Genomic DNA, 13,398 nt, shown 5'->3' with positions numbered 1-13,398 from the left:
GTATTAAACGCAGTCTGGCCCTCCAAAAGCCCACAGTCAGCGCATCTGTCTCCTCTCTCCAGCATGACGCACGTTCTCTGGTGCAAGTTCGGGAGAGAGAGAAGAGAGAGAGAGAGAGAGAGAGAGAGAGAGAGAGAGAGAGATTGTTCACATTGCCTCTTCGTCCTGAGATCGTGTTGTCACTCTCTTACGTAATTCCTTTTCATCAAGACTTTTAGTTCTGTCTGTCTGTCTGCGTCCTGGTCGTCTTATGCACCAGCTCGAAGATCATACTTGCTTGTGACAGTTCAGACCCACCCTTGCCGTCACCTTTTGAATAGGTATTGCACATCCGTCTCAGTCACTCCGTTGGTACCCAACCCTTTTCGGATAAGGTATTGAACCACATTTCCTGTGGTCCGCTAGGGGTTTGTGAACGTCTTTTTGGGGGGACGCAACGTTACCGAAATTACCCTCTCGTCCATAGGGTCTTATGCGAGTCGATTTGCGTGACGAGCAGGTCATTATATCATGTCGTGAATGCCAGGTTCTCACTTCTATCCTTGGCCAGTAAAATGTCGGGGGTGTAAATACGGTAAAGACTGAGAGCTTATTGTGTAGCATAAGCCTTCATGTGCTATTTACCTTACCATATGAATTTTTGTCTTGATTTTTTGATAATTGACAGATACGTCTCTCTCTCTCTCTCTCTCTCTCTCTCTCTCTCTCTCTCTCTCTCTCTCTCTCTCTCTCTCTCTCTCTCCTCCAGATAAAAGAGATTTCAGTGCTTTTCAAGACCGCCACCTCATTCCATCTGTCTGGTATTAGGGCAATAATGTCGTCCATTGTGAAAGCACTTTTAGATTTGTCTTTACATCATCCTCTGCAGCTATTCTCTGTGAATCCCTTGGACTGATCAGCTCTTCTTTCACTAACAATTTACTCAATGAATTTCTAGAAAGGTTTTGGACCGTCTCTTGCCTTGTCAAGAATTTTCCCTTCGTGTTTCCTCCTCCTCCTCCTCCTCCTCCTTCTCTCTATTTTGCTCTAGTCTCTCCTTGCTCTCGTATACCTTTCCATTACTGACGGATCGTACCTACTGTTGCCTGTATCTCCCCTGTGGTGATTTCAGCAGGTGGATACTCTGGAAAGATGTAGTTTAGACTGTAATCTGTCAAGAAATTAGTCCAAGAAGCGTTCATGCTCTGTGGTCGTTCTTAAAAAGGGTGTATTCGCCGATGGTTCATATCACCGAAGTGGTTGTCCGACCGTGATTTAGTTGTGTTCATAGTCTTGGCCTTGGCAATACCTGGAGGCAAGTCTTACCAGTGTTGTATAGCTGTACTGCTAAAAAAAAAAAAAAGGGAATATGCCCATATTTGTATTATATCTCCTTTTTTGTAACTTCATACCGTTATATCCTGTCATTGTGTCTCAAACTGAAAAAGATTATCCCGAGTTTTATAGTCGAAATGACAATTTTGAAATATTCATATAGATCTCATCGGAGTCTTGCGTTTTCTTCAATGAAAATAGTTTATCATCTGTGGGTCTTTCGTCATGAGGTATATTTTTTGAAGTACGGAATGATTTTTGCCCCACTTTCCTGTGTTTGTTCTAGTTTTTCTCTATATACAAATATGGTGATGAGAACTGAACAGCTTGTTCTAAATATGATGTGACTAAAGCGTTGTAAAAGATAGATAATGTATCCTTTGTTTTATTGTTTACGCATTCAGTTATGTCATTTAAGCATTGACTTACATTTCTTTAAATCATAAGTGAATATCACTTTAACCTTTTTCCCTCTGTACTTTGAATTATTTGCACTGGGTGTTCGGAGGGGGTGTTTGTGAATGTGTTGGGGTGGGTGTTGGTGGGCGTGTGGAGGGGGTGCAGGTGTTAAGACACACCTGCCTCGTCATGGTTCTCACCTGTCACAGGTATCACCTTCCAGAGGTAATTTGGTTATTCAATTAGTCTCCTGGAAAGTAGAGGAAGTGAACGTAATGTTTTGTAACTGCATATAGAATATGGATGCCCGAGAGCCTCAGTACGTATGTGTATGTTTGTGTGTGTGTGTGTGTGTGTGTGTGTGTGTGTGTGTGTGTGTGTTAGTCGGTGTGCGAAATGCCTCGCCGCCAAGAAAGGTGACGTCACTTTCTCGAGGGCATGAGTAACCCAGAGAGGTAACTCGATCACCGTGACGCGGGTTACCCTCCCGCACACACCACCCTCCTCTCCTTCCCTTCCTCCAACAGTCCCTTCCTCCTTCCCTTCTCCCACATTTCCCCTCCGTCCATTCCTCCACAGTCTCTTCCCTGCCACACTTCCCTCCGCCACCACACGACTTCGTCTTAGATTTACTTGACTCACACCTTTCTCCCCCTTTTCTACCAGACCCTCCTCTCTCTTCTTCTCCTCTTCCTCCTCCTGACCCTCCTCCTCATCCTTTTCCTCCCCCTCTTCCTCCCTCCTATTCCTCTTCCCCTCTCCTCCTCTTCTCCCTCTTCAAGACCAAAGAACGAATGACTAAGTCATTTTGCCAAATTTGTTTACTTGTTGTATTTGATATATACGTCTGTCTGTGGGAGGGACTGTGGTTCTTGCTTATGGTTTTTATTGGCAATTAGGATTTATTTATACATTTCTGATATCATTTTTATTATTATTATTAGTAGTAGTAGTAGTAGTAGCAGCAGCAGTAGTAGCAGTAGTAGTAGTAGTAGCAGTTGACGTTGTAGGCGTTGGGTACCGTGGATGTTAAGGGGTAGCGACGCAGGTGTTCGGAAGAAATATCACTGGTGGACTCGGTATATAAGTCATGACAGAGGCCACTGACGGTTGCTCGAGGTACCAGTGTTCAGGGGGAAAGGGGGATAACAGGAGGAGGGGGAAGAAAGGAAAAGGATGAGAGTAGACTGTTACACCCCATCCAGCCATAAGTAACCCCTCCTCCTCACCCCGTCTTGATAGCTACATGATAGCAACGTGTGCGTCATGTTGATACATATAACGGCTGCTGGAGATGGACTCGAAGAGCACCTTCAGGAGTGGTTCTCCATCCACCTGAAGGAGGGCTGGTGATGGCCGTAGGAGTCATGTTAGGGCAGAACAAAGAAGATATGTAATTGTCTGGTCACTCGGCAGGTCCTTCGAATTTCTATAAAAACCGATGAAGCATTGCAGTGTTGTGAACTTCTATAAACCTTTTTTTCCTTCCTCAAAATTGGATCCAGAACCATTAAAGAAAATAAAGGTGGTCGGGTCAGACATTTGCCCGATTAGATCACGGGTTCAGGTGTGATTGGAGTCGGTGCGATCAAGGCCACAAGTTCTGCTCTGTCCATGAGGAGGACCGTTTGGGAAGAAGCAGACGAGACGGTTGGCCACGGCAGGATGAAGGCTGTTCCTTAGTGGCCACTGTGAGCTGAACACGGTGAAGTAGACGGAGGTGGTATAAAGCCACTCCAGCAGTCATACAGTGTGAGTTTCAAGGATAGATGTTTCCATCGAAGGTATTTTAGAATTAGAAGAAGAGCGACGTGAGGAACTTCTATGTAATTTGTCCCATCTGTTCATGCCATGATAATTGATTTGTCCGTATCCCCAAACGTGCACCGCTGTGAGTGGAGAGACTTTTTATTACATGGCTTGAGGAGGAAACAGATAAGAACATTCCCGTAGACAGGAGGATCCTATATTGACAGGAGCATTATATCACTGTAAGACTTCATTATTAAAAAAAAAAAAAGGACGTTTTCGTCCTTTAGGTTAAGGACGATGTTGCCCATAAGGAGCCTTTTGTAGATTTTAAATCAGTTGTGAAAGTATGGGACTCGGGGAAAGAAATTCTCGTAAGAACTGAATCGTAGCCTCGCCTTGCACCATCCCCAGGCTGTTGCGGGTTCCTTAGATCATCGTCAGCAGGTTGATGAAGGAACAGTAGGAGGCAACGTTTATGCTGCCGATGGTCTTCAGCAGTTTAGGGAGGATGAGCAGTTACTGGTCCAGGCATCAGCTCTTCCCTTACCGAGGACATAACACCTGAACGCTCGTAAAGACACCAGGGAGGGAGGAGTACCATTACGTTCGCTTCGTGTGTGCCCTCGTATGCTTTCGTGTCATCGAACTGCTCCTTACGAAGCTTTGACGGGATGTAGATGCCTCTCTCGCCATGCCACCCTACAGTAACTACGTATCCAGAGAAATCTGGCTCGAATGCTCCTCTTTAACATTAAACGTCTGGGTCTAGGACGATCTGGCCTTTAGACAGTCATATACAGATTTTAAATCCAGTTTTAGAAGCATAAGCTCCGTCTGCTTGTTGCTCCGCGAATGAAAAGTCGTCTTCGGCGAGGTTTGTATCATCGAAGTTCAGTCTTGTCGGAGAACTCACTCATAAGGGTGTCCTCCCTCCCTCTCTGCTGTAGATCGTGACGCATCCTTGAAACAGCAGAAACCTCTAGAGAAAGGGGTTCTGGGGCTTATATGTAAATAATAATGATGATAATGATAATGATAATGATAATAATAATGATAATAATAATGATAATAATGAGACATTTTCTTGGATTTTTTGCCTGTCAAGATGCGAAGATAATTCATCATTTGTAAATGGTTCATCAGGTGTAAATAACTTTTTTATTATGTAAAGTAGTCAGCAAGAAGACTACGAACGCCAAAATTGAATGCTCTTTAACTCTCCTAAGGAATGAAGGTTTTGGTTTAAAAACCTGTGGGATGCAACCTCCATTTTCTAGAGAAAATGAAATTCATACTTCTGGAAATGGAAATGAAGTGATCACAAATTCTTCATATTGTTAAAGTGGTTGGGGTATCTCCCAGAACTCTGGCGACTTTAGGGCACGCTGTGTCATGGGTCTGCGGCCTTATTCTATATAAGATAGTTCGCAGAGATAAGAGAAGTTTTCAATTAAGATGTGGTAGGTGGAGCCGCCCTTGTCAGAGCAGAGAGACAGGTTCGTAAAGATTTCTTCACACGTGACAAAATTACCAGATCAGGTTACACAGCAGTGAGCTCGAACCTGGCACAAGACGCGAAGAGAAAGTTCAGTTAATGTCAAGGCGCGGGCCTCCTGCTGCTGCTGCTGCTGCTGCCCCCGCGCGTCGCCGCCAGCCAGCCTAGCTCGCCCGATCGTAGGCCAGAAACCCAAGACTCCTCCTCCCAGACGCTACCCCCAGCGACCGGTCTCCAAAAGCTTTCTCATAATTACAGATGCTTTCACTAATCATTGTCAACGTATAGGGCGATTTAGTAATGCAGTATCAAATAACTGTGCAAGAAAAAGAAGAGCGACAGAACCTGTAGGTTGATCATGGCGCGCTTACCAAGGGCCGACCAGGTTTCTCCAAACTGAAAATACATTTATTTATATTTTAGAAGTTAACAGAATATGTATATATATATATATATATATATATATATATATATATATATATATATATATATATATATATATATATATATATTACATAATGCCCTCCAACAGCATGCGTGTGGAATAAAACAAGACATGCAGACTTTGACCTTCATGTTTATTCATATTATGTTTCTAACGTTCATATTAAGGATATTAAAAAAAAGTTTCGTTTGTTGAACAGTTCAAGGACGTCAGCTAATCAGCTAATAACTATTGCTCTCAAGGGAGATAAAGTTGAACGTGTGTTGAAAGAATAATAATCATGATAACAGTTCAAAACGTGTTTGTAGAAATGAGAAATTATTATTTTCATGTGCAACTTGTGGTATTCCCCTGTCACACGGATACCTTATGCCTTCCCGTATGGTCCAAGGGCACCACACAATTGTTATTTAACCCCCAGCACCGAGCGTATATATAAACAAATGAATAAATAGCGGTTTGTTGGATTTAGGCAGACATACGGCTGAAAATACACAGCTAAAGTATTACAGATATTACTGAGCTGGGAGGTCATTGATGATATATAGTTTAACTAATCATAAACAGAGCTTAAGGTTAAAGTGGGCTTATCAACCGTCAGCGAATTGAGCCCGCAGCCCGGGTTGCGGAGGGTGAACGCGCCCTCACACCCGACTTGAGGGTTTCGGATGGGTTGACGGCCAATCTTTGTGCTAAGTGTGGCCGACATTTACATCATTGGGGGGATTAAAGATTAATTTTTGTGATAGTGCGGCCGGAGGTTGCGTCACTGTGTGTGTGTGTGTGTGTGTGTGTGTGTAGGGAGTTGTGCGAGGCTCAGAGAACCATTTCACCCTGACAGTTATTGTCATCAAGGTAACGCGACTTTCTGATTGCCCGTCTATCATGGATGTCATTATTATTATTATTATTATTATTATTATTATTATTATTATTATTATTACCGTTCTCGGAGTCTCTCTCTCTCTCTCTCTCTCTCTCTCTCTCTCTCTCTCTCTCTCTCTCTCTCTCTCTCTCTCTCTCTCTCTCTCTCGTAAAGAAAAAAAAGAACGAAAATCACACCTCTTCCTCAAATTGTAATAAAATATCCTTGAAGTGGAACAGATTGTGAACAACGAATGGTTCCAAAGTTTTTCCCCCGGGCGTCATAAAGAGTTCCAGGCTGGTCCGGGATGTGAGCATTGATTCGCAAGCGGAGGCTGCTCAGCTATAGTTTTTCTTTCACGTTTTATTCTCTGTAAATTCTTGGGTTTTTTCCGGGATGGAAATGAAGTGAGTATCGTCAACGAATAAGCGACGTTAACTTAGATGGTTGGAGGGATACTGACTGGGTAATGACTACCTTTGTATATCCTTTGGCATTCGCAGAGTACAGTATATTTTCATAAAAAGGGCATTTTTTTTTTTTGTAATATTATAAACGAATTGATAACAGGTGCTTGCGAACGGCCTCGTAAACTGAATTAGGCGGACAGATGTTGTGAAGTAGAATTAAGAAGGGAACGATAAATTCTTTTTTTTATGTTTCTTAAAAGTTTTTCGCGATATTCACCCTTCACAATGCTTACACCTCACTTGAAGTTCTTCGCTTATCTCTAGTGATCATCAAACCTGATCAGAATAAAGGGAAACGAAAGCGAATGAAAAAAAAAAAAAAGGGCAACCAAACTAATTCCCTCGCACAGAATAAGCCCTGTGAAGGAAGGCTCAAGGTTGACTTTTAAGAATTTTTCTCTCCAGAAAAGCAGAAACTCAGAAGAAACCTGTTAGAATTGTTCGTACTAAATAATTTCGATAACATATCGTCTGAAAATTTCTTCCCTTTAGACAGAAATTCGATGACCAAAAGTAATGGTCCGAAGATAAACAAGATGTAATAGCAGAGTTCTGGAACACTTCCTGAAATAGTAAATTATAAATACCTTCATATCGAGGCCTTTCAAATACTTCGCTGACATCTGTTATCAAAAAAAAAAAAAAATAGGTGACCTTTTTTTTCCCAGGATTCAGTCGCAGAGCAGATGTTGTCAAACGATAGGGAACTCTTTTTCCAGTCCAGACTTTCCCATAAAATTTCCACGGCAGTATCATACGCTTACACTGTATAGCATTATTTTCTCATCTTTTTTCCTGCAGGCAGTTGAGCTAGAGGGAGACGCGGATGAGGAGGTGCCTTCTGCTATCCTGTTTCTACCACTAGATTTAGAAGATTTTTATAGATAACCTCGTTATGGACAATCAAAGCCCATGTTATCTGTCCGTGCCTTCTACTTCGAGATGGGAAGGAAGGGGGGTGGGGGGTGAACACGGCAAATTGGAGAATGAGCTGCCAAGGACCTTATTTAATCTCAGGGAATTTTGAAAGTCATAAACACAGCCCCACTTCTCAAGGAGTTAGCAAAGTTTCTCTAAACATTACCTCAGTAGGAAAAGATTACAGTGAAGAAAGGCTGACAACATGAATCTTAATGACTGACAAAACACAACGGCTTTGATATTAAACATTCTTGCCTGTTCTCGTTTACTTTATCACTACGTAGAACGGGATCGTAGTAGATAGCCGGGATGAGGTTAAGATGTTTATCTGAATGTTTCAAATTTCTCTTATAGCTGGCACCATGGGGGGCCCATAGTTCACAAAATATGCACAAACGAATGATAACTAGATCAGGTCGAATGATCCCAGGGCATTATGATAGATGATCAGGCATAATATCCAGTCCATTTGTTGTTAAAATCTTAATTCCCAGCGAATTGTGTTAATTCGATTGCATTCTATCTGCCTTGGTAACATTTCGGCCTCTGTGGTGTTGTGGCGACTTGGTTAGGCTGATGATTAGGTTAAGGTGTGAGCATTGGCCTGGATTGCTGTCTCATAACACACTGACTTGTTAGATGACTGTCTCCTAGGGTGTCGGTTGTACTTAGATCCCAGTTCAGTGTCTCACTCATCCCTGATACAGATGAAAAGACGAACTGCTTTGTACTGAACTGTTTGTCACAAGAGTTACTGCCGCGGTCTTTCTAACAGTTTCTTCAAAAATCGCATGGATATTACTCCAGTTTTCCAATAGATCACTGTAAGCAAGATAGTCGTTAACCAAGAGAAATTCCAGTCACCTCGCTACCTAAAGCAAGTCAGTCTCATTATAACCCGGAAAATGTTTAAGAATCTTGAGTGTGATAATGTTTTCTTGAAGTATGCAAAGAAGTGGTTGTAACGTTCCGTAAAGCGCGATCGGAATTTCCCTCCATAAACGCTTAACTTTAGGCTCAGTTAGGGTGTGATAGGTTAGGTTGCGGGGGACTGTCCCCATTGTGCTTATTCGTCCTTCTTACTGAAATTCACGGAACAATATTCACAGCCACAGTGACGATATCCCATTCCCGAGATCCTGTGGGTCGTTTGGTGAAATACATATTCATGGTCGTACGATGATGGATGTCGGTACCTGTATCCACTTAACATATAGGCCCAACTCTCAGACAAGATGTGAAATGAAACCAGAATATAAATGCTATGGAGGGATGGGAAAGACATGTGTATATTACTTTCTGAACTAGTTAACTTCACTGAGACCAAATTATGACTCGTTATGCTGTCAGTAAGTATATACGATGAACTGGACTTTATAGAAGAGCCACTCCTTCATAATGATCTAAAAACAAAGGTAAATTACAGCTTCTAGCTGCTTTGTTATTTGGAAAGTTTGAATTACTCAGAAACTTTATGAGTTTCATCGCGTCATCATAACGTGTCCAACCACGAGCATGCTATTCTAATCTCTAAGACTATGGTCATTAAGGCTAGGCTTGCACATTTGTTAGAGGTTAATACGACTTCATTAGATTCCTTTGTATATGATAGTGTGTTCATGTGGGTGCTTAATGAATTAGATTTATTTGTATATGATTATGTGGTGATGTGGGTGCTTAATGATTAACTTTGGTTACAGGAGTGACGGTAGCGGTGTGTAACGGGCTGCCCCAGCTGACAGTGCCGCTGCCCTCGAGGAAAGACCTGTGTCGGTTCACGCTGCGGCCCGTCACCCACACCGTGCAAGACCTGGTGCACCAGCTCACCCATGAGGACCACGGGATAGACAGGGTTGTTCTCAGAACCACAGGTTAGTCCTTATCTTTCACCAGAATCCATCCACTACTTGTCTTCAGCCTCCTTATATACGACATCTGTTCTCTCCTGTAGTATATTGCCTGTTTTCTATTTCCTATCTTGCTCTTCATCACCTGCTGTTTACTACGTAACATATTGTGAACTGCTATTAGTTCCAGTCTCAACTCAGTTTTTACTGACCGGTTTAATTCATTTTTCTCTACTGGCTCACTTTTTTCTTTATTATTAAAGTGTTGATCCCTTAACGTATAGCCCTCTCCCTACGGCAGTCTGGCTATATTTTTATGAGCCCCTCTACTTTATTGCCCTCGAAGACTGTAAAATCTGCCTTTATACCTCCTACCGTAACATTGAATGACTCTCTTTGTCTGTTCCGTTGGTTTACAGTTTGCCATCAGTCAGTCACCATAAAAATGTGAAATTGAATAAGGTGTTTGATTAAATGATTTGCAGAAAAGCAAAGATTCTCGTACTAAATATGTTAGGATAAACTTGGCATGATAGCCTTCCGTTTATGACTGGATACTCCACGCCAGATGCTTTGTTCCACTCTCCTCTCCTCTGCTGTTTGAGTCGGCCTTTTCTTTTACTACTTGATCCCATTCGTGATTATATAACTCAGACATTTGATGCTTTGTTGTTATTAGGTATTTTTCGTCGTAACTCCTTATTCGTAGTTTCTGTCCTTTACTCTTATACTGAGCTACATGCGCTTATTCATTATTGTTTCCTCCGTTTCTCTATCTTACTCCTACATTGTAATGCCCTCTGGTATTTTGTTACTGCTTCCATATTGCCTGATTCTACTTAACATTGCCTTCCTAGCCATGTACTGCTTGCTTCTGTTAGAGGATGTCTGCTCACTGCTATCTTGCCCACCCATACTCACTGATGTCTCCTTATTCAGTTCAGTTTTGTCTGTTCCCTCTCTGTACAGTCTGTTCTACAAAGTCCTGTATATCTTTGTTTTGCTGTATCTCTACTTGCCTTATGCTGCTCTGTACTACTTTCTGTTTCCTTTATTCACTCATAGCCAAAAGAGGAAAAACTGTTTGGGCTGCCCTTACTGTATATCATACGCCCTTACTCTGCGCTATGAATTCCTGTCCCTGTTCCTAGGGGTCATCTTCTTATTCAACTATTCCTACTATTTGCTGCTTGTCACAGCTTTCCATTACCCATCTCTTCTCTGTTCTTTCTTTACTCGTTACTGCTTTGCCCTTACTGTGAATTGCCGTGCTTTTCTCTGGAACTTAAAAATTTTCGTGGGTTCATTGCAAAATTTTATAGATCATTAGGCATTTGGCAAATAAGTTTAATTTCCACTGCTTGTCCAACAGCACGTGTGTATATGGTTTAAGATGTTTATTTTGGTTGTGTCTTCGTTTTGGTAGTGGGTGTATCTTAATATGTAGTTTAGCAGTCCCGTATCTGAAGTAACTGATGTTCTTAACATATGTTATCCTGTATATCAACGATGCTACACATCATGTGAGGTTTTTATGTATTTGCATATATTGGAATATAGAAGTACCAAATAGTATGATACATTTTCAAGCACTGTTGCGTTTTGTAAGTACCATAGCCAATCTGAACTAGGATAAAGTGGTATGAAAGAAAATAAGATCCAACCCAACGCCCTAACCCAAAAAAAGTAAAAGTAAATAATCAAATATAAATAAAAAAAAAAAAGCTTGTCCATGTATACTTGATATTCCTGGTGTTTAACAAATAATATGTTCACACCAATGTAAATGTACACAAGAGTATCCACACCAGCATTGTTATCTGAATTTGTTTTACGGTAATAATCATGTGTACAGCATGCAGACGTGTTCAGTGAGTATTGAATTGTCGAAGAATACTGTTTTTATCTGTTAAAAACAATTTATTACAAGCTTTTTAATTTTTTCCTCTCGATTCGATATCTCAAAATCATTAATTTAGAAGTGCAGAAGGAAGAAAAACCAAAATATCTTTGTAGTTAGGTGCGTAAAACATCCCGCAAAATAGCGGATATGAAATATATAAACCATTATCGTGATAACTAGTTAAGTATATGTTGTATTACCATCACACAAAGTAAAGCTCAGGTTTTCAAGGAACTGATTATCCCTACTAACCACAATCACTCTCTCCTAAAAGGGTTCGTTATAGGTACCCGTAGAATAGGACCATTTTCTGATATGGCAAACGCACCATTTTCTTTAGTGGTTAGTGTTTAGCCCTTCGCGCACCCATAGATGGCGGGCTTACATTGACTTCAGCGGCCCGTTTTAGGTTATGATTGTATGCCTCATTTGCACTTTCCCCAACCTGTCTTCCTTGCTATTCGATTGTCCTCTGTCAGGCTCTGTGGGTACTTCGCCACACACCCATACATTATCTGCCCTCAGTGCCTCTTAAAGTATACGGGTATCGCATTGCTAAAGGTAATCTGAAGAACAGAACATATAACCCGCAGAAGAGAATGTCTTGAGGCTCAGTTTAGACTCCTGCATGTTTGAGAACGTTTTATGGGATTAATGATAGGTTGTGTTCCAGAGTCCAAGGTGTAAAGTTCCTGTTAGCCCAACGAAAGTATGGTAGATCTTTGTCACTGGGTGAATTGGTGAAGGTGCATGCAGGATAAAACGGAGGACTGGAGTAAATTGGAAATTTGGCATTTTTAGTTGGAAACTAAAGTAGCATTACAGGGTCAGAGAATTGCCCAACAGAATTGCCAGCCAAAGATTTGATATTGTTAGATTCATATGATAAAGTTACGATTGGAGAGTAAGCAGATCAGCAAAATATGGGAAAGGAATTTGAGGTCTTTGATAAAGTAGTGGAAGAGGGTGTTTCTTCGGGAATACGTCAAATATTTTCCAGTTAATGCATATTTCTTGGATGAATGGAACTTTGGAGTTGGGGTGTAATTTTGATATTTTATGTTAATGTATTTTGCTGAGGTTTATGTACGTAAATTGAGGAGTGTTTTGGACTTATCTCAAATTCAGCAGTCTCCAGTAGGTTATGACCAAGTGTATCTTACAGATGGTGTGCGAATCTCCTCTTCAGACAGCATCGAATCTCTACTGATGAACGACTTTGACCTCATCATCAACGACATTTCATACCGTGTGGTGGTACCTCCAGAGCAGAAGCTCACCCTGGTATGTTCCTTCATGTGGATATTATTACATGATGTCTTAGGGTGTCGGTGTCGTGTGGCAGTTATGATGAGTGTTCTTGTCATACTGTAGAAATATAGGACAAGAAATAAGATTGTGGTACGTAATGAGGATTATTGCCACGAAATTTCATATGGAGGGCCTTAGAAGAAATTTGGTGGGAGATATGAATTTTTGACAAATGCTGTGGAACTTTAAAGATACTTGCCAAGCAGTGGGTTGAAATGAATTGCTTTGCTGCTGAAAGCCAGAAATGACATATTTATTTTCTTTGAAATTCGTTAACCTTGGATAAGTATTTTTATTAGCTATATCATACATTAATTATGTACAGAAAGTTTTTATATTTGCCATTTAGTTAAATTGTTCTGACTGATACTATGTTTAGATTAGTATTTAGAGTGAATCCTTTTTCTCCATTTTACAATTAAGAAAAATAATGAAGTGGTCTGATTAAACTTCTTGAAACACAGGAAGAGCTGAGTGATATGGGAGATGTACGTCAGTTGGTGAATAAGCTTTATATGGCTCTCAATGTGGACCAGCACCAGGTGATGAAGGAACGAGATATTGTAGCACAGATTGAAGAATTGAAGACTCAGTTAGCACCACTTGAAAAGGTATTAGTATATGTATCAACATTGTAGTTTGTCTTTTGAAACAGCATTAAAGGGTGTGTGTAGGG

At 41.1% G+C, this 13,398-nt stretch overlaps 1 protein-coding gene across 1 annotated transcript in view; it reads left to right on the top strand.

Moving 5' to 3' along the window:
• Nucleotides 1–13,398, top strand: part of MCU (mitochondrial calcium uniporter) — a 725,481-nt gene that overhangs the window by 673,335 nt on the left and 38,748 nt on the right. Inside the window, exons 3-5 of the mRNA XM_071684691.1 lie at nt 9,362–9,532; nt 12,577–12,695; nt 13,187–13,333. Of these exons, the coding sequence (XP_071540792.1) occupies nt 9,362–9,532; nt 12,577–12,695; nt 13,187–13,333 (437 nt within the window). The remainder of the gene's footprint in view (nt 1–9,361; nt 9,533–12,576; nt 12,696–13,186; nt 13,334–13,398) is intronic.

The sequence above is a fragment of the Panulirus ornatus genome, chromosome 38, assembly GCF_036320965.1.
Source record: "Panulirus ornatus isolate Po-2019 chromosome 38, ASM3632096v1, whole genome shotgun sequence".
Taxonomy (NCBI): domain Eukaryota; kingdom Metazoa; phylum Arthropoda; class Malacostraca; order Decapoda; family Palinuridae; genus Panulirus; species Panulirus ornatus.
Note: the sequence above shows the minus strand (reverse complement) of the source record. Positions and strands in the feature narration are given on the sequence as shown.